Source organism: Coregonus clupeaformis, chromosome 15 (genome assembly GCF_020615455.1).
Source record: "Coregonus clupeaformis isolate EN_2021a chromosome 15, ASM2061545v1, whole genome shotgun sequence".
NCBI classification, from domain to species: domain Eukaryota; kingdom Metazoa; phylum Chordata; class Actinopteri; order Salmoniformes; family Salmonidae; genus Coregonus; species Coregonus clupeaformis.
Window position 1 is genome coordinate 3,186,062 of NC_059206.1, and position 25,641 is coordinate 3,211,702.

The 25,641-nt window shown below is 47.1% G+C and overlaps 3 protein-coding genes across 11 annotated transcripts in view; 2 read left to right on the top strand and 1 right to left on the bottom strand.

Annotated features, from left to right (window-relative positions):
• Positions 1–138: 138 nt before the first annotated feature.
• On the bottom strand, positions 139–1,907 carry mrps24 (mitochondrial ribosomal protein S24). The gene is made up of 4 exons (XM_041897724.2): positions 1,837–1,907; positions 1,529–1,609; positions 1,330–1,441; positions 139–1,097 (listed from the first exon to the last, which is right to left on the bottom strand). The coding sequence occupies exons 1-4, from the start codon at positions 1,870–1,872 to the stop codon at positions 814–816; spliced, it is 513 nt and encodes a 170-aa protein (XP_041753658.1). The 5' UTR covers positions 1,873–1,907; the 3' UTR covers positions 139–813.
• On the top strand, positions 1,534–9,046 carry nudcd3 (NudC domain containing 3). 2 transcript variants are annotated; one of them, XM_041897723.2, is made up of 6 exons: positions 1,534–1,622; positions 3,602–3,930; positions 4,255–4,387; positions 4,598–4,741; positions 4,858–5,046; positions 8,316–9,046. In XM_041897723.2, the coding sequence occupies exons 1-6, from the start codon at positions 1,575–1,577 to the stop codon at positions 8,424–8,426; spliced, it is 954 nt and encodes a 317-aa protein (XP_041753657.1). In that variant the 5' UTR covers positions 1,534–1,574; the 3' UTR covers positions 8,427–9,046. The 2 variants fall into 2 exon arrangements, with proteins under 2 accessions (XP_041753657.1, XP_041753656.1); XM_041897722.2 differs by lacking the exon at positions 1,534–1,622 and adding an exon at positions 2,084–2,453.
• A 1,850-nt stretch (positions 9,047–10,896) lies between these two features.
• LOC121582124 (calcium/calmodulin-dependent protein kinase type II subunit beta) overlaps positions 10,897–25,641 on the top strand; it is a 61,941-nt gene continuing 47,196 nt past the window's right edge. For all 8 annotated transcript variants that reach the window (XM_041897713.2, XM_041897715.2, XM_041897719.2 and 5 more), the window contains exons 1-4: positions 10,897–11,203; positions 13,552–13,646; positions 25,368–25,427; positions 25,587–25,641. In XM_041897713.2, the coding sequence (XP_041753647.1) occupies positions 11,142–11,203; positions 13,552–13,646; positions 25,368–25,427; positions 25,587–25,641 (272 nt within the window). In that variant the 5' untranslated portion in view covers positions 10,897–11,141. The remainder of the gene's footprint in view (positions 11,204–13,551; positions 13,647–25,367; positions 25,428–25,586) is intronic.

The following is a 25,641-nucleotide window of genomic DNA, read 5'->3' on the forward strand; positions in this document are numbered from 1 at the left end:
CATACTCTAACCTTTGATATGGACGAAGATGATGTAATCCGTGGGCCTTGTCTTTTTGCACTGAAGCAGCTTTTTAATGCCTTGTTCAATGTGAATGTGACAGCGTCGCGAGAAATCAATAAATGAAAAGCATTCCACTGAGTTTGTCATAAGCACATTTATAACTCCAACACGTGATTTACAAGTTGTGAATAGTTATATTGGACAGCATGACTGGAATGGAATCCAGTTCAAAGAGGAAATGGAACTGAGGTGGCAAAACCATGGGGCCTGTTGAGGAGGGTGCAATGTGGTATTATGTCTATTGTGCAGTGTTACAGAATGTTCAGAAAGAAATGTATTGTGGTCTGGCTGTCAGTCCCGCCACCGACGGCACACACCTACCAATGACTGGGTTTAAATCTGACCCAATGCCTATTTGTGACACGCTCTCCTACCTTTCTCACTTCTTCTCCTTAAAAAGAGAAATGTACTGTGTTGAACAGATGACTGTCTGCCATGTAGAATAGAGACACTTGTCACTTCTATACATTACATTTATTTTCACTAAGTTAACGTTTCACCTGACTGAATACACACAGGTGTCCTGCTGTTAAGATAACACTGTCTGGTAGTCTGTCTATTCCTACTGTGACGAGCCAACTCCAAGGCACACACTCAAGTTGGTTTCCACACACTGTAGATAAAGACATATCAATAGAGCCTTTTTTTTTTTTTTTTTTTACAATGTAACTGTACGCCGATGAGTTTCACCAAAATAGTCCTATATGACAAGTCTTGAAACAGTCAAATCTGTCAGCAATTCCTGTCTCCTCAGAGGTACTTGAAGACAGCCTTGTCCTCCAGGGTCTGCACCTCCATCTTGACGGGACACTTATAGAAATGGGAGAGCAGCGTCTCAGTGTAGCCAATCAGGAAGTAGAACTTCTGTGGAGGGAGTTTCTGCAGCATCAGGGCACAAACCACTAGCATGTTGCCTCTTCGCTTAATCACAATCTCATTGGCCAGGCAGTTATGGAAAGTTCCGAAGAGGAAACGTCGTACAAACACGTCTTCCACAGTACGATCTGATGCTCCTCCCTCTCCCTGTAGGTTACCTAGGAGATAAAGAGAGGGATGGAGGGAGAAATAGGGACAGAAAGGTTAAGGCTTCTTTGACACACAATGACAATTATCAAGTTTGCTTGCATTTCTATCTGATCACTATGGTTAGTCTATAACCTAGCCCAGCGTATGACAGTAACTTTGTTACTCGCTATACACTGAGTTATCTTGTACTAGGTCAGATAAGTGTGAGGGCTACAGGGGGAAAACTAGACAGTGACTTACTCGTGTGCTGGGAAAGCCAGCCCTTGCGGTGGCCTATGTGGTGGGGGTGGAGTGCTTGCTCATAGGTCAGTGGTCGGTCTCCTTTCCCCACCCGAATACGAGCTGCGCGATTCTGACAACACAAAAGGGAAAGTACCAGTGAGTGAGGCAATGTGGATGGCAATAGTCAATGGCTATAACAGTCAGTTTGAATACATACCTTGCAGCATGCTGCAGTGACATGAAGTGCTCGTGTTCCAGAGTTGATGCATATCGAAGTGCCTACTCTGGCAAGCGCGTTCTGTGGGGCAAAGGTGAGAAAGCAAAGACACTGAGCAACAGCCAAGTAACATTGGCTAATGTTAGCTGCTACATCATTGGCTAGCCAGCCAGAAACACGCTCTTTCTCCAAGCTCGCCCACGTATCAAAACAAAAAATGGTAATCGTTAGATTATATCACAACACTTTAAAGTAGAATAATCTCAACAGTTGTCAAATTATGGACCGAATGTAAACATGTTTCTCACCGATATCACACTCCGACAGCTCAAGGACGCAGCCATTTTTTACTGACGAAAGGGTTTGTGGGAAGTGCCAGATATTAGCCATTTTCTCATTGTATCACGATGTAAAATTATATAAGCACCAATTACATTTTGTTATTGATTATATAAATTGAAATGGATGTATTATATTCAACACAGTGTATTATATTAGAAAACAATGTTTTGACATAGGAACCTTATTTTGCGGGTGGTGTTACCCTGGGGACAACTTTCAGTTCGTACCTAAAAAAAAATCGAAATAGCTATCAAGCTTGCTTGGTACACACAATCTCAACGGACAACAATACATTTTTGCGAAAAGGATACATTTATTGAAATACAACAGTCTTTTGCGTCAAGTTTCAACAGTTTGACAAATTACGTAAAGTTTAAAATCTACAATGGCGTCGCCCATGGAAATGACAGAGTTATATGACAACGCTTTGCTTGGAATCTTGCAGCATGTTGGAAACATCCAGAATTTCCTTCAGGTCTACTTCGGCTTCCTGTACCGCAAGACAGACTTTTACCGTCTGCTGTCAACCCCCAACGACCGTATGGGCTTCCCTCCAGGGGTGGCAGAGAAAATGGTCCTAAAGGTAGTTAATGTACCTTACTACTGTAGTTAGCTAGTTAAACCTTTGACAACTTCTGTGTTAGCCGTTCAGGCTAGCCAATTTTCACCCTAGATCGCTGCTCACCATATACGTCGTTTTTAAAGCTACACTCAGTAGGATGACATCATCATAAACAACGGGTCGACTTACATACAACACCAACAGATGTTGCTTTCAAGACAACAGGGAACTCGGGGGGAAAAACGAGGTAAAATCATGACGTCAGTGATCTTCAGGTCTGAACTTTAGAAAGATGCCCGATTTTCCGACTTTGAATTCCGAGTTAGATGATCGTTCAAAACGATTTTTCCCAGTCTGAGCTCGTTTTTTCCCGAGTTCCCAAGTGGTCTTGAACAGGGGCCTGCTCCAGGCATAAGCAACGGCGCTTATAGGAGAATACATAAGGTGCAAGTTCGAAATTTGTTTGTGCATCGGCAATTTCTCTCGTGTTATGTCAGTCACTGACAGTCACTCAATTAGCCATGTTAGCTAAATATTTTTAGATTGGTAAATTAGTCTTGCCAGCTCTCTAAACTTCTAGTAATCATGGCCAAATACCGACCGGTCACGCAGGGCACATGCCCAGGGCCTTGACCTCCAGGGGGCCCACCATTTGATTTTATTAGTCACTCTCACTCAGATATCATTAACATGGCATAAGTCATGGCAAAATGTGTAGAATTGCAGGAAATTAGCTAGGGGGGTGGGCCCTGGAGGTCAGGTGCCCTGCGTGACTGGACAGTATTCGGCCATGATTGCTACAGTTGTTTTGAACGCGGCAAATGTTGCCAACAATCGGATGTATCCGGTTTTCAGGGATACAGCACAGAGCTAATTCTACCTAGCTTCCGTTTTCGCTGAAAACTGGATGTGGGAACTCCGCTCAGGTGTTTTCTTTTACGCCTGCTACGATAGGTTAACAGTGACCTAACCTGTCAAGACTACCATTATTGGCACTTCACCTTGTGTCTAAACTCATATGGGAAGAGATGTCAGTCTTGGCTGATTTCGTTATAAGTTGATACCTTCCCCTTGTCTATGATGATACCATCTTGCAGACTACCTTTTAAGGTACACAAAAATGATTAGGGGGTTGATTATGGACTTGGCACGTCTGTTATTCTCCACAGTCCTTCCGTCTGTTTGAGCGTGTGGCAGAGCAGGACAGAGAGAGGCAGCAGAGGGAGATGCAGCAGAGACAGGAGGCCAGGGTGGCGCCCCCCGCGCTGCAGGAGCTGGAGTTGCAGGCCACTGAGCAGCCGGAGGAGCCGAGGGGGGAGAGGACAGAGCCTGCTGCCCAGAGAGAGAGCTCTGCCTCAGCCTCTGGAGAGCCCAGTGCACTCTCTAGCCAAGCCTCTTCCAGCCAAGCCTCAGCCTCTATTCCACAGCCCCATTGCAGCAGTATGGCCCAGCAGTCATCACATGGAGACCAGGCAGCAGCCAGTTCAGCATCTACAGAGTTAGTATTGTACTGCCTCTCTTGGCTATGCCAATATGACTGGTTCTTTCTATAAGCTTTTTCAATGCTTTAGAAAAGTGTCCACGAAGTTACATAAAACAGGTCCACAACTGTTAAAACCTGTTATAGATGGGACATTTACATATTTGCTGAAATGCCCTACAAATACATGTTGGCAGTTTGGAATTTGGTAGAATCTCCTTAGTGGCATGGAATTGACCCCAACCCTAATTCTAAAACCCACCCTAATACCAACCCTTTTATTAAGTGCTTCTTCCACTGTGTGTGTGTGTGTGTACGTACATGTGGGTGTGTGTGTATCAGTGGTCAGGTGATGCAACAGGCCAATCCAGATAGTTACAATGGGGCGGTGAGGGACACCTATAGCTGGTCTCAGGACTACACCGACGTCGAGGTCCGCGTCAACGTTCCCAAGACCGTCGTCAAGGGCAGACAGGTTAACACGGCCACCACAGGGCTCTTCTTTCTACGTATTTCAACCTTTTCAAAAAACAAATCGTTAATGTTTATAAATTATTATAATGTGATGAGTTTCCTATGTCCAGTTGATGAGATTCTCAAGTAAAAAATTTCTCCTGGGGTTGTAACATGTAATGTATGTGAAGTATTTATGCGATAACTTCTCTTTGTGTGTGTCCCTGCCCAGGTGTGTGTGAACATGCAGCCGGGCAGTGTGCGTGTGTGTTTGAAGGAGGGGGCTGGAGAGACGGTCCTGATGGAAGGAGAGTTCACGCATAAGATCAACACTGAGAACTCACTATGGAGCCTGGAGCCTGGACGTTGTGTGGTGGTGAGTGACACACACACACACACACACACACACACACACACACACACACACACACAACTACAAATATATATAGACACACTCACTCACTGACCCACCCTTCCTCCCTCCCCCTGAAGTTGTCTCTCAGTAAGAGTGGGGAGGTCTGGTGGAGTGCTGTGTTGAAGGGAGAGAAGGAGATTGATGTGAACCAGATCAACAGGGAGCGCTCCATGGCCACGGTGGACGAGGAGGAGCACGCCGTGCTGGACAGACTCACCTTCGACTACCACCAGAAACTACAGGGCAAGCCCCAGAGCCATGAGATGGTGAGAGCACACACACACACACACAGGCAGACACACGTAAGCACACATACACTACCATCAGAAACTAACCTAAGCCTCATGATGTTGAGAAGGGTTGGACATAATTTGGAAAGGCACACACCTGTCTATATAAGGTCCCACAGTTGACAGTGCATGTCAGAACAAAAATCAAGCCATGAGGTCGAAGGAAATGTCCGTAGAGCTCCGAGACAGGATTGTGTCGAGGCACAAATCTGGGGAAGGGTACCAAAAAATGTCTGCAGCATTGAAGGTCCCCAAGAACACAGTGGCCTCCATCATTCTTAAATGGAAGAAGTTTGGAACCACCAAGACTCTACCTGGAGCTGGCTGCCCGGCCAAACTGAGCAATCGGGGGAGAAGGGCCTTGATCAGGGAGGTGACCAAGAACCCGATGGTCACTCTGACAGAGCTCTAGAGTTCATCTGTGGAGATGGGAGAACCTTCCAGAAGGACAACCATCTCTGCAGCACTCCACCATTCAGGCCTTTATGGTAGTGGCCAGACGGAAGCCAATCCTCAGTAAAAGGCACATGACAGCCCGCTTGGCGTTTGCCAAAAGGCACCTAAAGCACTCTCAGACCATGAGAAACAAGATTCTCTGGTCTGATGAAACCAAGATTGAACTCTTTAGCCTGAATGCCAAGCGACACGTCTGGAGGAAACCTGGCACCATCCCTACAGTGAAGCATGGTGATGGCAGCATGCTGTGGGGATGTTTTTCAGCGGCAGGGACTCTCAGACCATGAGAAACAAGATTCTCAGGACCTCAGACTGGGGCGAAGGTTCACCTAAGTTTCCCATGCCAATGAAGCCCTTGAATTGAGAAAGAGAGAGAGAGAGCGAGTGCGCGAGTGCATCTCACCACAGATGGTCAGGAACAAAGAGAAAGGACAATGAATCTGAGACCATTTTATAACATCTGAGTTGTTTGGATTCAACATCTAAGTTGTTGACCAATGGTATTACTGTAAAGTTAACCTCCAATCAGATATCAGACCTACATGTAAAGACAACTGCACTTTCTCATAGCCGCAAGATGTAGGGGTGCTGCAATTTTCAGGTCTCTCCAGAGATGTTCGATCGGGTTCACCTTCCAACAGGTTCACCTTCCAACAGGACAACGACCCTAAGCACACAGCCAAGACAACGCAGGAGTGGCTTCGGGACAAGTCTCTGAATGTCCTTAAGTGGCCCAGCCAGATCCCGGACTTGAACCCGATCGAACATCTCTGGAAAGACCTGAAAATAGCTGTGCAGCGACGCTCCCCATCCAACCTGACAGAGCTTGAGAGGATCTGTAGAGAAGAATGGGAGTAAGAATGGGAGTTACTCCCCAAGTACATGTGTGCCAAGCTTGTAGCGTCATACCCAAGAAGACTCGAGGCTGTAATCGCTGCCAAAGGTGCTTCAACAAAGTACTGAGAAAAGGGTCTGAATACTTATGTAAATGTATTATTTCACTTTTTTATAAAAAACAGTTTTTGCTTTGTCATTATTGGGTATTGTGTGTAGATTGTTGAGGGGATAAAACAATTTAATCAATTTTAGAATAAAGCTGTAACATAACAAAATGTCAAAAAAGGGGGCTGAATACTTTCCGAATGCACTGTATGTAAATATGTACAGTTGAAGTCTCAGTTTTTCACAATTCCTGACATTTAATCCTAGTAAAAATTCCCTGTCTTAGGTCAGTTAGGATCACCACTTTATTTTAAGAATGTGAAATGTCAGAATAATAGTAGAGTGATTTATTTCAGCTTTTATTTCTTTCATCACATTCCCAGTGGGTCAGAAGTTTACATACACTCAATTAGTATTTGGTAGCATTGCCTTTAAATTATTTAACTTTGGTCAAACGTTTCGGGTAGCCTTCCACAAGCTTCCCACAATAAGTTGGGTGAATTTTGGCCCATTTCCTCCTGACAGAGCTGGTGTAACTGAGTCAGGTTTGTAGGCCTCCTTGCTCGAACATGCTTTTTCAGTTCTGCCCACACAGTTTCTATAGGATTGAGGTCAGGGCTTTGTTATGGCCACTCCAATACCTTGACTTTGTTGTCCTTAAGCCATTTTGCCACAACTTTGGAAGTTTGCTTGGGGTCATTGTCCATTTGGAAGACCCATTTGCGACCAAGCTTTAACTTCCTGACTGATGTCTTGAGATGTTGCTTCAATATATCCACATAATTTCCTTCCTCATGATGCCATCTATTTTGTGAAGTGCACGTCTCTCCTGCAGCAAAGCACCCCCACAGCATGATGCTGCCACCCCGTGTTTCACGGTTGGGATGGTGTTCTTCGGCTTGCAAGTTCCCCCTTTTTCCTCCAAACATAACGATGGTCATTATGGCCAAACAGTTCTATTTTTGTTTCATCAGACCAGAGGACATCTCTCCAAAAAGGACGATCTTTGTCCCCATGTGCAGTTGCAAACCGTAGTCTGGCTTTTTTATGGCGGTTTTGGAGCAGTGGCTTCTTCGTTGCTGAGCGGCCTTTCAGGTTATGTCAATATAAGACTTGTTTTACTGTGGATATAGATACTTTTGTACCTGTTTCCTCCAGCATCTTCACAAGGTCCTTTGCTGTTGTTCTGGGATTGATTTGCACTTTTCGCACCAAAGTACGTTCATCTCTAGGAGACAGAACGCGTCTCCTTCCTGAGCAGTATGACGGCTGCGTGGTCCCATGGTGTTTATACTTGCGTACTATTGTTTGTCCAGATGAATGTGGTACCTTCAGGCGTTTGGAAATTGCTCCCAAGGATGAACCAGACTTGTGGAAGTTTACAATATTTATTCTGAGGTCTTGGCTGATTTCTTTTGATTTTCCCATGATGTCAAGCAAAGAGGCACTGAGTTTGAAGGTAGGCCTGAAATACATCCACAGGTACACCTCCAATTGACTCAAAATGATGTCAGAAGCTTCTAAAGCCATGACATCATTTTCTGGAATTTTCCAAGCTGTTTAAAGGCACAGTCAACTTAGTGTATGTAAACTTCTGACCCACTGGAATTGTGATACAGTGAATTATAAGTGAAATAATCTGTCTGTAAACAATTGTTGGAAAGATGTCCTAACCGACTTGCCAAAACTATAGTTTGTTAACAAGAAATTTGTGGAGTGGTTGAAAAACAAGTTTTAATGACTCCAACCTAAGTGTATGTAAACTTCCGACTTCAACTGTATGTGGGCATTCCATTCTCTCTCTCTCTCCTCTCTCTCCTCTCTTCTCTCTCGCTCTCTCTGTGTAGAAGGTGCATGACATGCTGAAGAAGGGCTGGGATGCTGAGGGCTCTCCCTTTAAAGGACAACAGTTTGATCCCTCCATGTTCGACATCCCCTCCAGCGCCGTACAGATGTGAACACACACACAATGTTGGGGATTGGGGTTGACAGACTGAGGAGAGTTGGCAGATTTATCAGTGGAAACTGCCTGGTATTTTAAGATGATTTTTCTTAATTTTTTTGAGTGATCTTTGAATAGGAGGGAGATAAGCTTTGTTACTGTGTTCTGACTGATGTGACATCCCTGGGTTGTGTTCATTAGGTACCAAACAGAAGAAAAAGACTGAACTGTGAGGAACTTCCTGCACTCCCTGAACGCTCATTTACGCTTTCCGTTGCAAAACGTTAAAAAAAAACTTTCAATTTCGTGCCCTAATGAACACGACCCTGAACGTACCTGTTTATGTGTCTGTCTGCCCACTGAACACACCTGGACCTGGGAGATAGCTGTACAGACACAGATCTAGGATCAGTTGACCCTCCCCATATCCTAAGCTTCACCATTGAGGTGGAGGATGCAAAACGGACCCTAGATCAGTTTCTAGGGGCAACTTCCAAGTCCAGATGTCTCGGTGGTGTTTTACATGTAGAGGACTTATATTGGTTGGCTAAATACCTCCCTGCCATTTTCATTTTACTGAGGTGTGTCAGTACTGTGTGCCTGAAATAAATGAAATAAAATAAAATCCTGCACTGATGTGTTCTCTCTGTGTGTGTGTGTGTGTGTGTGTAGGCTATGTATGCTCTGGAGTGGCACTAAAACCTATGTGGTCCTTTCCATAAAGATGCAAAGAGTTCTCAACATTGTATCTGCCATTATGGCATCTGTGTCAGAATGGGCAGCGCCATTGAGGTAATCTCCATTTTAAAGTAGTCCATTTTCTTTTGATGTTTGGAAAAAAGTTTAGAGCTAAGATTGGTGATTTACCACCACTTGCAGTGCTGGAATCTTGAACCAAATCTTGTAATTTATTTATTGTGGCCATTAGATGGCGGTGATATGGCTGAAATACATTTATAAACTAGGCAAACCAATTTGAAGGAGACAATGCTCTGATCATTGGCTGATCGTTCCCAACCCATAGGAATACCCACCCAGTTGACTACTTTAAAATGGTGAAAGCCCTCAAAGGCAATGTCCATGCAAAAACTGGTTATTTCTAAGTAGAGATCTCTATATGTCTCTATGGGTCCCTGCAGATCTACAGGAGTGCCTGGTGGCAGACTTGACATTTAACAGTAATGCCAGAGGAGGGCGCTATAAAAAGATCGCTCTGATTCTCCTCAGTGCAGTATAATATTCCTTCTTGGTCTGAGAATGGCAGTATCAGATGAATAAAATAGAAGATGGATAGCAGAACTAATATATCTAGAGCTGGTCAGATGCTCAGACAGACAGCATAGACACCGGCAGACAGTTCTTTAAAGATGAATGTAGTCACAGACACTACTTTATGCATTAATACAGTCGCAGACAGTTCTTTAAAGATGAATACAGTCACAGCACAGGAGGTTGGGGCAGATTAATTGTGGAGGACGGGCTTGGGGTAATGGCTGGATCGGAATTAGTGGAATGGTATCAAATACATCAAACGCATGGTTTGATACCATTCCATTCGCTTCGTTCCAGACATTATTATGAGCTGTCCTCCCCTCAGCAGCCTCCACTGAGTCACAGATAGTTCTTTAAATATCAATACAGCCACAGAGAGTTCTTTAAAGATCCATAAAGTCACAGATAATTATTTAAAGATTAATACAGTCACAGATAATTTTTTGAAGATCAAAGGGATTGTCTTTGTTCCTCAGGTCTGAAGTGTAGAAGCTTTGCTCATAAGAATAGAGTTATTCGTGATGTCAGTGTAGAAGAACAATCCAAGAATAGAGACAATAGACAGTAGTAGCCTATGACTCAGCATATCTCTTCCATCCCAGGTCAGTTACACTGGTGCTTTAATTTGCCCAGTTATTCAAGTGGACTGAAATAGGTGCTGTTGGCAAATGTTATATTTAGGAGCCTGTATTCATCATGCTTTATAGTCAATTATCTACAGGAGGGGCCAGTTATCACAGGAGAAATGTTGAGGTACTGCGTTGAGCACCGGCCCACTTCAAGCACTGATGTTGCCTACCATGGACCACACTTTGGTTTGAATTGGTGTGTGTCGGGTCATTTTTAAAATACGATAATCAAAGTATAACAAACACTCAAATGTACTTTTGTTCACATTGTTAGATTTATGGCAGTTTAACGATATTTACTGTCTAACAGTTTCGACACACTAAAACATAATCCATTTTATTTTGGTAGACCTAAGAAAAGACGTCAATCAATTGTATAGCCTGTAGGCTATATCTGTTCCAGATGCTACACATGATTGGTGGTGATGATGATGATGATGATGATGATGATGAAGCCAAAGCCTGTAAAGAATTTATCTGATTCTGATGTGCCAGGTGTTGTCGAGCCGTTGCAATGCCCCCTGGTGGTAGAAAAAGTATGTGTTGTATTTACAGCGCGCTCGTCCGTGCAGAAACGGAGTGAAAGGCGATTGAGCGACACACTTTCGGAGAGAGAGAGTGAGAGAGAGTAGCACCACTGCCTCCCCTCCACTCGAATAGCCTACATATCTGTAGGCCTATTTCCTAGTGCTCTCTGGACAGAAAACGCATTACACCGCGGCATTTTTTTTGGACATAGAATAACTAGGCTACTCAACAGATACATCCAATATCAATTCACTTGAAGACGGGATTATTTCGGTCGCACAACCGCCGCGAATAAACGGAAGATGGCAGTGACTACCTGTACACGTTTTACGGACGATTTCCAACTATATGAAGAACTCGGAAAGTAAGGCGTTTCTGCATTATTGCTTTATGATGGCACCATCATTGTATCCTCATCCTGTTATTCTATGGTTGCTTTGCATCGTTGTATGTTTGCAGATGTGTATGGGTTGTTGGAGAGGCAGCGCGGCGGAATGGGGGTCAGAGCGCATCTCTGCTGATCTCTCACGTTCGCAGCAACACAGCTAAACAAAACGCACGTTTTCACTCTGTTTTGAAGTGCAGCCTCGACATGACATACAATATTTAAACTTGAAGATAAAAGATGGGCTAGCCTACATTTTATCTGCTTGCCGCATGGTCTGTAACAACAGCATCAGTGGGGACTGGGGACATGCTGTAGCGGTCTGGAGTGAGAGGAAGTGTGCCAATTTGAGCTGTCAGAGATCAGAGCGGCATGGGATGTTTTGTAATTGGGGTCTTGAGGATGGAAAGATAGGTGCGGCAGTGTGTGTGACTGTGTGTGTGTGACTGTATGACTGTGTGTGAGAGTGAGAGAGAGAGCGAGAGAGAGGGTGTGTGTTTGAGAGAGAGAGAGAGAGAGAGAGTGTGTGTGTGTTTGAGAGAGAGAGAGAGAGAGAGAGAGAGAGAGAGAGAGAGAGAGAGAGAGAGAGAGAGAGAGAGAGAGAGAGAGAGAGAGAGAGAGAGAGAGAAAAACTGTACCACATAGCAGGATAGGTGTGTCAGGCTGTGTGGGGGTGGGACTGGGTAGGGGGGAGTATTCTCCTCATTCTCTGTCAGGAGGAGAAACATATTTTATAGATCATAATACATCCTTATGCAAACAGAACTGCAGATATGGTGCCATTATGGAATCCAAACATTTGCTGCACATATTACCATAAAGTGTAGCCCCTAATACTAAGAGTTCTACCAAGAGGTCTGGACCTTTATGGCACAGCATGTAGTGCACTTGTATATGTAACTGCAGGTTCACTGGCGTGTGTGTGTGTGTGTGTGTGTGTGTGTGTGTGTGTGTTCTGGCCTGTGTGATTAGCCAGAGACAATAGCCATGCTGTGGTGGCAGCAGCTGTCCCAATAGATAACAGGACCTTCATTACAGTTCCTGTAAGGATGGCAGATTGTCCCTTTTTGGTGTGTCTGTGTGCGTGTGTCTCACAAGTCTTTCTCTGCTGCCGTAAGCCTGCTGTCTCTGTATATATACTCTTACACACTCACCTGTCATGGCATTTAAGAGTGTGTGTGGGAGACGTGGGGGTCTAGTGTAAGCATGAGAGTGTGTAAGACAGTCAGGTTAGAGAGTGTGTGTGTGTGTTATTATGTAACAGTACTAAGGTGTTCTATATATAGCTCAGAGAAAACGACACAGACAGTTAATGCTGTTTTCCCTGCTGAGTTAGTTATGCAAGCTCCCCCCAAAATACCAGCACTGCTACAGTACACTCTCTCTCTCTCTCTCTCTCTCTCTCTCTCTCTCTCTCTCTCTCTCTCTCTCTCTCTCTCTCTCTCTCTCTCTCTCTCAAACACACTCACTCTCTCTCTCTCTCTCTCTCAAACACTCTCGCTCTCTCACTTCTCTCACTTCTCTCACCCTCTCTCTCTCTCTCTCGCACTTTCTCTCTCTGTCTCTCTCTCTCTCTCTCTCTCTCTCTCTCTCTCTCTCTCTCTCTCTCTCTCTCTCTCTCTCTCTCTCAAACACACTCACTCTCTCTCTCTCTCTCTCTCTCAAACACTCTCTCTCTCTCTCTCTCTCGCTCTCTCACTTCTCTCACTTCTCTCACCCTCTCTCTCTCTCTCTCTCTCTACTTTCTCTCTCTCTGTCTCTCTCTCTCTCTCTCTCTCTCTCTCTCTCCTCTCTCTCTCTCAAACACACTCACTCTCTCTCTCTCTCTCTCTCAAACACTCTCTCTCTCTCTCTCTCTCGCTCTCTCACTTCTCTCACTTCTCTCACCCTCTCTCTCTCTCTCTCGCACTTTCTCTCTCTGTCTCTCTCTCTCTCTCTCTCTCTCTCTCTCACTCACTCACATACACAGACACAGACACACACACATACAAATGGTTGTACGCACACACAGAGAAATCCTTGAAAGACAGTTTTTGTTGTTTTCTCTTGAGTCTTCTCATTTGCATGATGTGCTGCTGAGCTGCTTGTCACGTGTCTCACACTCAAATGACTCCTTTCAGGAGAAATGTCTTTACTTTTGAAAGGCAGATGTGAAAGCAGTAGAGGGGAAGTGGATAAGGATATGCTTTCAACTTGTCCAGTTCTTTCAGATCAGTGGGAATGTAGGAAAGGAGACAAGGGGAAAGTAGAGGAAGTGACTAGAATATTGAAATGCTGCCAGGGCTAGGTGATGTCTAACACCTGTTCTATTTGCCTTTGTTTCCCAGGGGAGCGTTTTCAGTGGTGCGCCGCTGTGTCAAACTTTGCACCGGCCAGGAGTATGCTGCCAAAATCATCAATACCAAAAAGCTCTCAGCCAGAGGTGAGACACATACACCCACCCACACGCAAACAATATGTGCCAACTGTCAAATAGCTGTGGGGTAAGCTGTGTGGTATTTGTTGAAATTATACAATATAACGTTAGCTTTCCCATCTCTATGCAGTGTGTGTGTGTAGTGTAAGCGATATATATACAGTATCTCACAAAAGTGAGTACACCCCTCACATTTTTGTAAATATTTGAGTATGTATTTTCATGTGACAACACTGAAGAAATTACACTTTGCTACAATGTCAAGTAGTGAGTGTACAGCTTGTATAACAGTGTAAATTTGCTGTCCCCTCAAAATAACTCAACACACAGCCATTAATGTCTAAACCGCTGGCAACAAAAGTGAGTACACCCCTAAGTGAAGATGTCCAAATTGGGCCCAATTACCATTTTCCCTCCCCGGTGTCATGTGACTCGTTGGTGTTACAAGGTTTCAGGTGTGAATGGGGAGCAGGTATGTTAAATTTGGTGTCATCACTCTCACACTCCCTCATACTGGTCACTGGAAGTTCAACATGGCACCTCATGGCAAAGAACTCTCTGAGGATCTGAAAAAAAGAATTGTTGCTCTACATAATAATAATGTGCCATTTAGCAGACGCTTTTATCCAAAGCGACTTACAGTCATGCGTGCATACATTTTTGTGTATGGGTGGTCCCGGGGATCGAACCCACTACCTTGGCGTTACAAGCGCCGTGCTCTACCAGCTGAGCTACAGAGGACCACACATAAAGATGGCCTGGGCTATAAGAAGATTGCCAAGACCCTGAAACTGAGCTGCAGCACGGTGGCCAAGACCATACAGCGGTTTAACAGGACAGGTTCCACTCAGAACAGGCCTCGCCATGGTCGATCAAAGAAGTTGAGTGCACGTGCTCAGCGTCATATCCAGAGGTTGTCTTTGGGAAATAGACGTATGAGTGCTGCCAGCATTGCTGCAGAGGTTGAAGGGGTGGGGGGTCAGCCTGTCAGTGCTCAGACCATATGCCGCACACTGCATCAAATTGGTCTGCATGGCTGTTGTCCCAGAAGGAAGCCTCTTCTAAAGATGATGCACAAGAAAGCCCGCAAACAGTTTGCTGAAGACAAGCAGACTAAGGACATGGATTACTGGAACCATGTCCTGTGGTCTGATGAGACCAAGATACACTTATTTGGTTCAGACGGTGTCAAGCGTGTGTGGCGGCAAACAGGTGAGGAGTACAAAGACAAGTGTGTCTTGCCTACAGTCAAGCATGGTGGTGGGAGTGTCATGGTCTGGGGCTGCATGAGTGCTGCCGGTACTGGGGAGCTACAGTTCATTGATGGAACCATGAATGCCAACATGTACTGTGACATACTGAAGCAGAGCATGATCCCCTCCCTTCGGAGACTGGGCCGCAGGGCAGTATACCAACATGATAATGACCCCAAACACACCTCCAAGACGACCACTGCCTTGCTAAAGAAGCTGAGGGTAAAGGTGATGGACTGGCCAAGCATGTCTCCAGACCTAAACCCTATTGAGCATATGTGGGGCATCCTCAAACGGAAGGTGGAGGAGTGCAAGGTCTCTAACATCCACTAGCTCCGTGATGTCGTCATGGAGGAGTGGAAGAGGACTCCAGTGGCAACCTGTGAAGCTCTGGTGAACTCCATGCCCAAGAGGGTTAAGGCAGTGCTGGAAAATGATGGTGGCCACACAAAATATTGACACTTTGGGCCCAATTTGGAAATTTTCACTTAGGGGTGTACTCACTTTTGTTGCCAGCGGTTTAGACATTAATGGCTTTGTGTTGAGTTATTTTGAGGGGACAGCAAATTGACACTGTTATACAAGCTGTACACTCACTACTTTACATTGTAGCAAAGTGTGATTTCTTCAGTGTTGTCACATTAAAATATATAGAAAGAGGAGTGGGAGGCCCCGGTGCACAACTGAGCAAGAGGACAAATACATTAGAGTGTCTAGTTTGAGAAACAGACACCTCACAGGTCCTCAACTGGCAGCTTCATTAAATAGTACCCACAAAACACCAGTCTCAACGTCAACAGTGAAGAGGCGACTCCGGGATGCTGACCTTCTAGGCAGAGTTGCAAAGAAAAAGCCATATCTCAGACTGGCCAATAAAAATAAAAGATTAACATGGGCAAAATAACACAGACACTGGACTTTTTCTTTGCATAATGCAAAGAAAATAAGTTCATGTTAATTTTTAAACAACACAATACTAATGTTTTAACTTAGGAAGAGTTCAGAAATCAATATTTGGTGGAATAACCCTGATTTTCAATCACAGCTTTCATGCGTCTTGGCATGCTCTCCACCAGTCTTTCACATTGATGTTGGGTGACTTTATGCCACTCCTGGCGCAAAAATTCAGGCAGCTCGGCTTTGTTTGATGGCTTGTGACCATCCATCTTCCTCTTGATCACATTCCAGAAGTTTTCAATGGGGTTCAGGTCTGGAGATTGGGCTGGCCATGACAGGGTCTTGATCTGGTGGTCCTCCATCCACACCTTGATTGACCTGGCTGTGTGGCATGGCGCATTGTCCTGCTGGAAAAACCAATCCTCAGAGTTGGGGGACAATGTCAGAGCAAAAGGAAGCAAGTTTTCTTCCAGGACAACCTTGTACATGGCTTGATTTATGCGTCCTTGTCAAGCGTGCTGTAGGTGGGTGTAGTGGTGGAATCAAGCGCAGGACACCGAAGTATAGTCCAAAAGACTTTAGTAATATTTCCAACAAGGAAAATATGAACACACTTGCCCGAAGGCGAAATTACGCACGAAGGCGACAAAATAACGGTGCACTAAACATGTGCGAAAATGCTCCAACGTAGTGGAGTGAAGCTCAACCGAGCGAGAATGCAACAAACAAGTAACACAACGACAGCAAATAATACAATAACACACAACACTAGACAAACACAACGAGAAACTTATAGGACACTAATTACGCTAAACGAGAAACAGGTGTCACAACAAACAGACAAAAGCAAACGAACATGAAACATACAACGGTGGCAGCTAGTATTCCGGAGACAACGACGCCGAAGCCTGCCCGAACAAGGAAGAGAGGCAGCCTCGGCCGAAACCGTGACAGTACCCCCCCTTGACGCGCGGCTCCAGACGTGCGCCGACTCCGGCCTCGGGGGCGACCAGGAGGACGCGGAGCAGGGTGCGTCGGGTGCCCACGATGGAATTCCGTCAGGAGAGACGGGTCCAAAATGTCTCTCCTCGGCACCCAGCACCGTTCCTCCGGACCGTACCCCTCCCACTCCACTAGATATTGGAGACCCCCATCCGACGTCTCGAATCCAAGATGGACTTCACGGAGTACGCCGGGTGCCCCTCGATGTCCAATGGGGGCGGAGGAGTCTCCCTGATCTCACTTTCTTGGAGTGGGCCAGCTACCACCGGCCTGAGAAGAGACACATGGAACGAGGGGTTAATACTTTTATATTCAACAGGTAGTTGTAATTTGTAACACACCTCGTTCAACCTTCTCAGGACTTTAAATGGCCCTACAAACCGCCGACCCAGTTTCCGACAGGGCAGGCGGAGGGGCAGGTTTCTGGTAGAGAGCCAGACTCGATCACCAGGTGCGTACACCGGTCCCTCACTGCGGTGGAGATCGGCGCTCGCCTTATGACGTCGGGAGGGCCCGCTGCAGGTGGACGTGTGCAGCGTTCCATGTCTCCTCCGAGCGCCGTGCCCACTCATCCACCGCAGGAGCCTCGATCTGGCTCTGCTGCCAAGGTGCCAGAACCGGCTGGTAACCTAACACACATTGGAAAGGGGTTAGGTTAGTGGAGGAATGGCGTAGGGAATTCTGGGCCATCTCGGCCCAGGGAACGTACCTTGCCCACTCCTCCGGCCGGTCCTGGCAGTATGTTCTAAGAAACCTACCCACATCCTGGTTCACGCATTCCACCTGCCCATTACTCTCCGGGTGGTAACCCGAGGTGAGACTCACCGAGACCCCCAACCGCTCCATAAAGGCTCTCCAGACCCTGGAGGTAAATTGGGGACCTCGATCAGACACAATATCCTCGGGTACCCCGTAGTGCCGGAACACATGGGTGAATAGTGCCTCGGCAGTTTGCAGCGGTAGGAAGGCCCGGCATGGGGAGCAAACGACAGGCCTTAGAAAACCGGTCCACAACGACCAGTATAGTGGTATTCCCCTGAGAAGGAGGAAGGTCAGTAAGGAAATCCACCGAGAGGTGAGACCATGGTCGTTGTGGGAACGGGCAGGGGTAGTAACTTACCCCTAGGCAGATGTCTAGGCGCCTTACACTGGGCGCACACCGAGCAGGAGGAAACATAAACCCTCACATCCCCCTTGCCAACGTGGGCCACCAGTACTTGGCACTAAGACAGTGCACTGTCCGGCCGATACCAGGGTGTCCAGAGGAGGGTGACGTGTGAGCCCAATAGATCAATCGATCCCCGAACCTCGAGCGGAACGTACTTCCGACCCTCCGGGCATTGCGGTGGACTAGGGTCGGTGCGTAACGCCCGCTCGAGCTCAGCATCGACCTCCCACACTACCGGTGCCACCAGACCCGACTCCGGCAGTATGGGAGTGGGCTCCACGGACCTCTCCTCCGTGTCATACCGCCGAGACAGTGCATCTGCCTTACCGTTCTGTGACCCAGGGATGTACGTGATCTTAAATGTAAACCGGGTCAAAAACATATTCCATCTCGCCTGGCGAGGGTTCAGCCTCCTCGCTGCCCGGATGTACTCCAGGTTACGGTGGTCCGTCAAAATGAGGAAAGGGTGTTGAGCCCCCTCAAGCCAGTGCCTCCACACCTTTAGGGCCTGTACCACGGCTAACAGCTCCCTGTCCCCTACGTCATAGTTTCGCTCCGCCGGACTGAGCTTCTTGGAATAAAAAGCACAGGGGCGGAGTTTAGGTGGCGCGCCTGACCGTTGTGAAAGCACGGCTCCTATACCGGCCTCAGACGCGTCCACCTCTACCTGAAATGGCAAAGAGGGATCCGGATGCGCCAGCACCGGGGCCGAGGTAAACAGGTCCTTCAGCCTCCCAAACGCCCTGTCCGCCTCGGCAGACCACTGCAGACGCACCGGACCCCCCTTCAAAAGAGACGTGATGGGAGCTGCCACCTGTCCAAAACCCCGGATAAACCTCCGGTAGTAATTCGCAAACCCCAAAAACTGCTGCACCTCCTTCACAGTGGTTGGTGTTTGCCAATTACGCACGGCTGACACCCGGTCTACCTCCATCTTCACCCCTGACGCAGACAACTGATACCCCAAAAAGGAGACCGACTCCTGGAAAAACAGACACTTCTCTGCCTTAACATACAGGTCGTGCTCCACCAGCCTCCGCAACACTCTGCGCACCAGGGCCACATGCTCGACACGGGTAGGCGAGTACACGAGAATGTCATCTATGTACACAACCACCCCCTGCCCCTGCATGTCCCTGAAGATCTCATCCACGAATGATTGGAAAACTGACGGAGCGTTCATCAACCCGTATGGCATGACAAGATACTCGTAATGGCCCGAGGTGGTACTAAAGGCTGTCTTCCATTCATCGCCCCCCTGATACGCACCAAGTTGTACGCGCTCCTGAGATCTAATTTAGTGAAGAAACGCGCCCCATGCAATGACTCAGTCATGGTCGCAATCAGCGGGAGTGGATAACTGTACTTCACCGTGATCTGATTGAGACCACGATAATCGATGCACGGGCGTAAACCACCATCCTTTTTCTTCACAAAAAGAAACTCGAGGACGCAGGGGAAGTGGAAGGCCGTATGTATCCTTGTCTCAGAGATTCGTCTATGTAAGTCTCCATAGCTTTCTTCTCCTCCTGAGACAGAGGATACACATGGCTCCGTGGGAGCGCAGCTCCCGCCTGGAGGTCTATCGCACAATCTCCCTGCCTATGGGGCGGCAACTGCGTCGCCCTCGACTTACTAAACGCAATAGCCAAATCCCCATACTCAGGGGGAACGTGCGATGCGGGCACCTGGTTTGGACTCTCCACCGAGGTATCCCCTACGGAAACGCCCAAACATCGACCCACACACTGGGCAGACCACTCCATCAGAGCCCTCTCCTGCCACGAAATAAATGGGTTATGGGTACTCAACCAGGGCATGCCCAGCACCACCGGATACGCAGGCGAGTCAATCAGAAATAGCTGAATCATCTCCTGATGACCCCCCTGCGCACACATCCTAAGTGGCGCAGTGACTTCCCTGATCAAGCCCGCACCCAACGGACGGCTATCTAGGGCATGAACGGGGAAAGGGACATCAACAGGAAGAAGGGGAATCCCTAACGCTAAACAAAACTTCTTATCAACAAAATTCCCAGCCGTGCCTGAATCTACCAGCGCCTTATGCTGGGAATGAGGTGCTACCTGTGGAAAACTCACAGGTATACAGAAATGTGCAACAGAGAGCTCTGGGTGAGTGGGGCGCCTACTCACCTGGAAGGAATCCCCAGTGCGGGACCTGTCGTCCTCTCCCCTAGGAGGCCATCCCCAGCACCTAGCCGCGGTGTGTCCTCCCCGACCACAGTTGGTGCAGGAGATAGACCCCCTAGAAAGCCGACCCCTCCTCTCTCTAGCGCCAGCGCCCCCGAGCTCCATGGGGCACGGCTCGGAGGCGCTGGAGGGTGAAATGGACGGACCCCCCTCGGGACGTCCGCGGGTAGCTAGCAGGTTATCCAGCCTGATGGACATGTCGACCAACTGGTCGAACGAGAGGCTGGTGTCCCTACAGGCCAGCTCCCGACGGACGTCCTCTCGTAGACTACATCTGTAGTGATCGACGAGCCCGCTCATTCCACCCTGCATCTGCCGCTAGAGTACGGAATTCTAGGGCGAACTCCTGGGCACTCCTCCTCCCCTGCCGGAGGAAGACCAGACGCTCCCCCGCCGCTTTCCCCTCCGGGGGATGGTCAAACACCGCCCCTGAAGCGGCGGGAGAACTCCGTCGTATGTGATGGTGTCCGCGTCGATCCTCCTCCACTCCGCGTTGGCCCATTCCAACGCCTTCCCGGAAAGGCAGGAGATCAGGGCGGACACGCTCTCATGTCCCGAGGGCGCCGGGTGCACGGTGGCCAGGTACAGCTCCACCTGGAGAAGGGAATCCCTGACACCCGGCCGCGGTCCCATCGTAGGCCCTCGGGAGCGAGAGTCGGACTCCTCGGGGTTCCGGTGCGGGAATGGGCTGACTGGCCGATGGTGCTGGCAGGGAGGATGGCGGTGGAGGCGTCCCCCAGCCTCGGATGGTGGTGATCACCTCCTGCAGTGCGGTCCCCATCTGCAGGATCTGGTCACTTTGTTCCCGGACCTTGTCCTCCAGCGTCGCCTGGGCTGCTGCGGCTCCTGCTGATTCCATTCTAAAAGGTGTGTTATTGTGTCAAGCGTGCTGTAGGTGGGTGTAGTGGTGGAATCAAGCGCAGGACACCGAAGTATAGTCCAAAAGACTTTAGTAATATTTCCAACAAGGAAAATATGAACACACTTGCCCGAAGGCGAAATTACGCACGAAGGCGACAAAATAACGGCGCACTAAACATGTGCGAAAATGCTCCAACGTAGTGGAGTGAAGCTCAACCGAGCGAGAATGCAACAAACAAGCAACACAACGACAGCAAATAATACAATAACACACAACACTAGACAAACACAACGAGAAACTTATAGGACACTAATTACGCTAAACGAGAAACAGGTGTCACAACAAACAGACAAAAGCAAACGAACATGAAACATACAACGGTGGCAGCTAGTATTCCGGAGACAACGAACGCCGAAGCCTGCCCGAACAAGGAAGAGAGGCAGCCTCGGCCGAAACCGTGACAGTCCTTCACAAAGACAGATCTGCCTGATTCCAGCCTTGCTGAAGCACCCCCAGATCATCACCGATCCTCCACCAAATTTCAGAGTGGGTGCGAGACACTGGCTTGTAGGCCTCTCCAGGTCTCCATCTAACCATTAGACGACAAGGTATTGGGCAAAGCTGAAAATTGGACTCATCAGAGAAGATGACCTTACTCCAGTCCTCTACGGTCCAATCATTATGGTCTTTTGCAAACCTCAGCCTGGCTCTTCTTTGCTTCTCATTGATGAAGGGCTTTTTCTAGCTTTGCACGACTTCAGCCCTGCCCCTAGGAGCCTGTTTCGAACCGTCCTCGCCGTGCACTTCACCCCAACTGCCGTTTGCCATTCTTTTTGTAGGTCACTTGATGTCATCCTACGGTTGTTGAGTGACATTCGAATGAGTTGGCAGTCATCCTGGTCAGTAGAGAGTCGTTTTCACCCTCTGCCGGTCTGTAGCTTTGTTGTCCCCAATGTCTGCTGCTTGAACTTGTTCTTATGAACCGCCGTCATTGACATTTTAAGGATGGAAGCAACCTGATGCTCACTGTATCCCTCTGCCAGTAAAGCCAGAATTGAACCCTTCTTTTCCTCATTCAAAACGTTCCTTTTCAACTCTTTTGGCATGGTCAATAGTTATTTTTTGATTAATATTACTTTTGAGGTACTATTAGCACTGTTTTTGCCATTCAACTGGTCCTATTGCAGGAGGATAGTGATGACCACAGCAGTGGTTTTTATACTTTTCCTCGTTAAATAAGATTTGATTCAGGTGATCACCTATTCAGTACCTAATTCAGTAGAATGAGGTGTGCCTGTGTTGGAATTCAACAGACACTGGAATGGATGTCATACATGTAGAGATGCTTATTTAAGAAAAATTTGCAGTGGTCTCTTAATTTTTTCCAGAGCTATGCCTCTAAATGTGTGCGTGCATGTGTGTGTCCACGTGTGTGTGTGCATGTATGCGTGTGTCTATATGTGTGTGTGCTTCTGGTGTCCTAGATCTGCAAGCTCACATTAACATATTTGAGATGCCGCTTGATTCTACAGATTGAGAGTCATTTATGCTACTTTTGATAGAGAGAGAGATGGAGAGAGAGACGGAGAGAGCGAGAGAAAGAGAGGAGAGAGAGACAAAAGGGGGGAGAGAGAGAGAGAGAGAGAGAGTAGAACCCTTTCTACTGCCAACAGATATGGCAGGACAACCTCTGAAGCTCTTCATTTAGAGACAAGGGCTGCATCTCAATAATCTACAGTCGCTGACCCCACCTTTCCCTCATCTCCTCCACCATCTGCAAAGGGCTGAATATCTAAAAGAGCTGGTCATCCAAATTCTAGTCTCCTCAGCTCAGAGCAGAGGATGGAGAGAACAGGAAGAGAGGAGTCAAGGAGAGGGGGAGAGGACACAAGGAAATGAGGACACACACAGACACACACAGACACACACAGCCACACACACAGACACACACACACACACACACACAGAGACAGACAGACAGACACAGACACATACAGACACACACACACACACACACACACACACACACACAGACAGACACAGACACACACAGCACACACACACACACACACAGAGACAGACAGACAGACAGACACATACAGACACACACACACACACACACACACACACACACACACACACACACACACACACACACACACACACACACACACACACACAGACAGACACAGACACATACAGACACACACAGACACACACACACAAACACATACAACACTCATATTTTGGTAGACTGTTAATCTGCCCTGTAAATATCCAATTATAACTTTCTGCCTCAAACAATATTAAAACACTCAATTAAACACTGAGAGCTTGGCTAGGCCATCCCCCCTCATACTGATAACACACACACACACACACACACACACACACACATCAGCATGCCCCCCCAGCCTGAGTCTGTTTTGTCACGAAATCAAAGCTATTCCCTCCATGTCCTCATAGAGAAGGTTCAGGCTGGTGTGTGTGTGTTTGTTTGAGTTGATGTGTGTTTGTGTGTACAATCCCCGTTACAGGAAGTCTCAAAGGCCAGTCTCAGGATGGAAATAATGCACATAATATGATTTTTATAATGAACAGTATCCTTGAGGAACCTGTCAGACAGGCACGCACACACACATACGCACGCACGCACGCACGCACGCACACACACACACACACACACACACACGCCTCACATGAGGCTACTAAACAACACCAGGGATGCATCTGAAGTCAACAGTCTAAATTCTCTTCTTAGTTTCCTCTTCTCCTCTCCCTCTGAACAGGACAGCTGAACCTTCACGTCAGTGAAGGAGGAGGGGAGGGGAGGAACACATCTTACACTATTAAGATGCACCTGATTGTCAGCTGTTTCTAGCCAATAGGAGATTTTTTTTTTTTTTTTTTTTTTTTTTTTTGAGATATCTTATGATGAGAGAGAGAGGTGTATAAATGATAATAATTATGTGGGTGCTTATATTTATCCTATTTCACACATGTACAAGTGTGTATTAAAAAACATGTGAATTGGATATGTGTATATCCCAACACCCCTTGAGAGAGTGGGGTCACAGTCGCCATTGTCCTGCGCCCCTTAAGCACATCTTTCAGCTAGGGGATTTGAACTAGCAACCTTTCGGTTACTGTCTTAACGCTCTAACCGCTAGGCTACCTGCAGCCCTATTCAGTGAGGTGGAACTGGAACGTTCATAATGTTGCAGACAGAAATGTAACAACTACAGCCGATGACATTCCCTAATCTGCATGATAGACAATCATATCAGTTCTACACAATACATTTATTTCCTGGTATAACTGGGCTGAGCTGAGCTGGCTGGGTTGTATTGTATAGAGCTATAGTACCCATTACTAAGTTTGCTGTGGGACTTCCTGACAGTGTAACCTGACACAGTAGATCTTGTATTACACTGGCACCCACAATGTACAACACTGATCTACTGTTAATAGGTCAGATACTGCAGAGCGCTGTGCTGCAGCTGGATACTGGGGGAGGTCACCTTGGAGTAGAGGGAAACACACAGTTTAGAAACCGGGTTTCTTAACCTTTTGTGTAAAGAAAAAAAGAACGTTGAAATGAGTTTAAGGTACCGGGGGCTGGTCTAGTGGTAGCGCTTCTGGACCACACTATGTCCCTCTCCTCTATCTCCCCATTTCAATCAATCTAAATTGGTGCCAGCTGACCATCTGAAGGAATGGTCAGGGAACAGCCAGCCACATCAAGGGAGTGGTGGTGGTCCATGGACCCTGGTGTGAGAACCACTGGATTGAATGTAAGGAGGTGGAGCTGACCTCTGACAGGACCTAACATCTGGGATATGTATGGATTATTTACATACACTTCCCTATGGGCTAAAATAGGTTGTGTGTGCCAACATTGATTCCTCTTTATTTCAAAACATTACAATACATTCATTACAGAATTCACAACACACTAAGTGTGTACCCTCAGGCCCATACTCCATACCACATATCTATACTTTATCTCTACCCTCCTCTGTTCTACTCCTCTCCCTCTGTCCCTCCATCTCTCCATCATCTGAAGCTATAGTAAGGGGAGTTAATATGGGGCAATTGAAACCCTCAGGGTATCTACTATATCTACAACCCTGTGTGTGTGGGCAAGTGTGTGTGCGTGCAAATGCGTATATTGATGGGGACTTCATATTCTAAAATATTTCTCGCCTCCTGTTGAATACACTTATAGCAAACCTCTGATATCCTCCTGTTGTGGTAATGATAATATGATAGATCATATTGTACCATATTATGATATCATTGTATCAAGATTATATCTTCTTATTCTCTCCTCAGATCACCAGAAGCTGGAGAGGGAAGCCAGGATCTGCAGATTGCTCAAACACTCCAATATCGGTCAGTACCTGAAACTCTCTCTCTCTGCAGCTGGGGCTGCAGCACAGGAATACAGTAGAGAATATGTTTTCTGCTGACGTTCTCAACCCATCTCTCCCCCCCCCCACTCTCTCTCTCTCTCTCTCTCTCTCTCTTTTCTCTCTCTCTCTCTCTCTCTAGTTCGTCTCCATGACAGTATATCAGAGGAGGGCTTCCACTACCTTTTGTTTGACCT

What these genes read in the sequence shown, in the direction of transcription:
- nudcd3 (XM_041897722.2), top strand. Translation starts at nt 2,256, where the DNA reads ATGGCGTCGCCCATGGAAATGACAGAGTTATATGACAACGCTTTGCTT. An exon ending in CAGAGAAAATGGTCCTAAAG is followed by an intron (nt 2,454 to 3,601) that starts GTAGTTAATGTA and finishes TATTCTCCACAG; the next exon opens with TCCTTCCGTCTGTTTGAGCG. An exon ending in AGCCCCAGAGCCATGAGATG is followed by an intron (nt 5,047 to 8,315) that starts GTGAGAGCACAC and finishes CTCTCTGTGTAG; the next exon opens with AAGGTGCATGACATGCTGAA.
- mrps24 (XM_041897724.2), bottom strand. Translation starts at nt 1,872, where the DNA reads ATGGCTGCGTCCTTGAGCTGTCGGAGTGTGATATCG. An exon ending in TCACTGCAGCATGCTGCAAG is followed by an intron (nt 1,442 to 1,528) that starts GTATGTATTCAA and finishes TTGTGTTGTCAG; the next exon opens with AATCGCGCAGCTCGTATTCG. An exon ending in CTGGCTTTCCCAGCACACGA is followed by an intron (nt 1,098 to 1,329) that starts GTAAGTCACTGT and finishes TTTATCTCCTAG; the next exon opens with GTAACCTACAGGGAGAGGGA.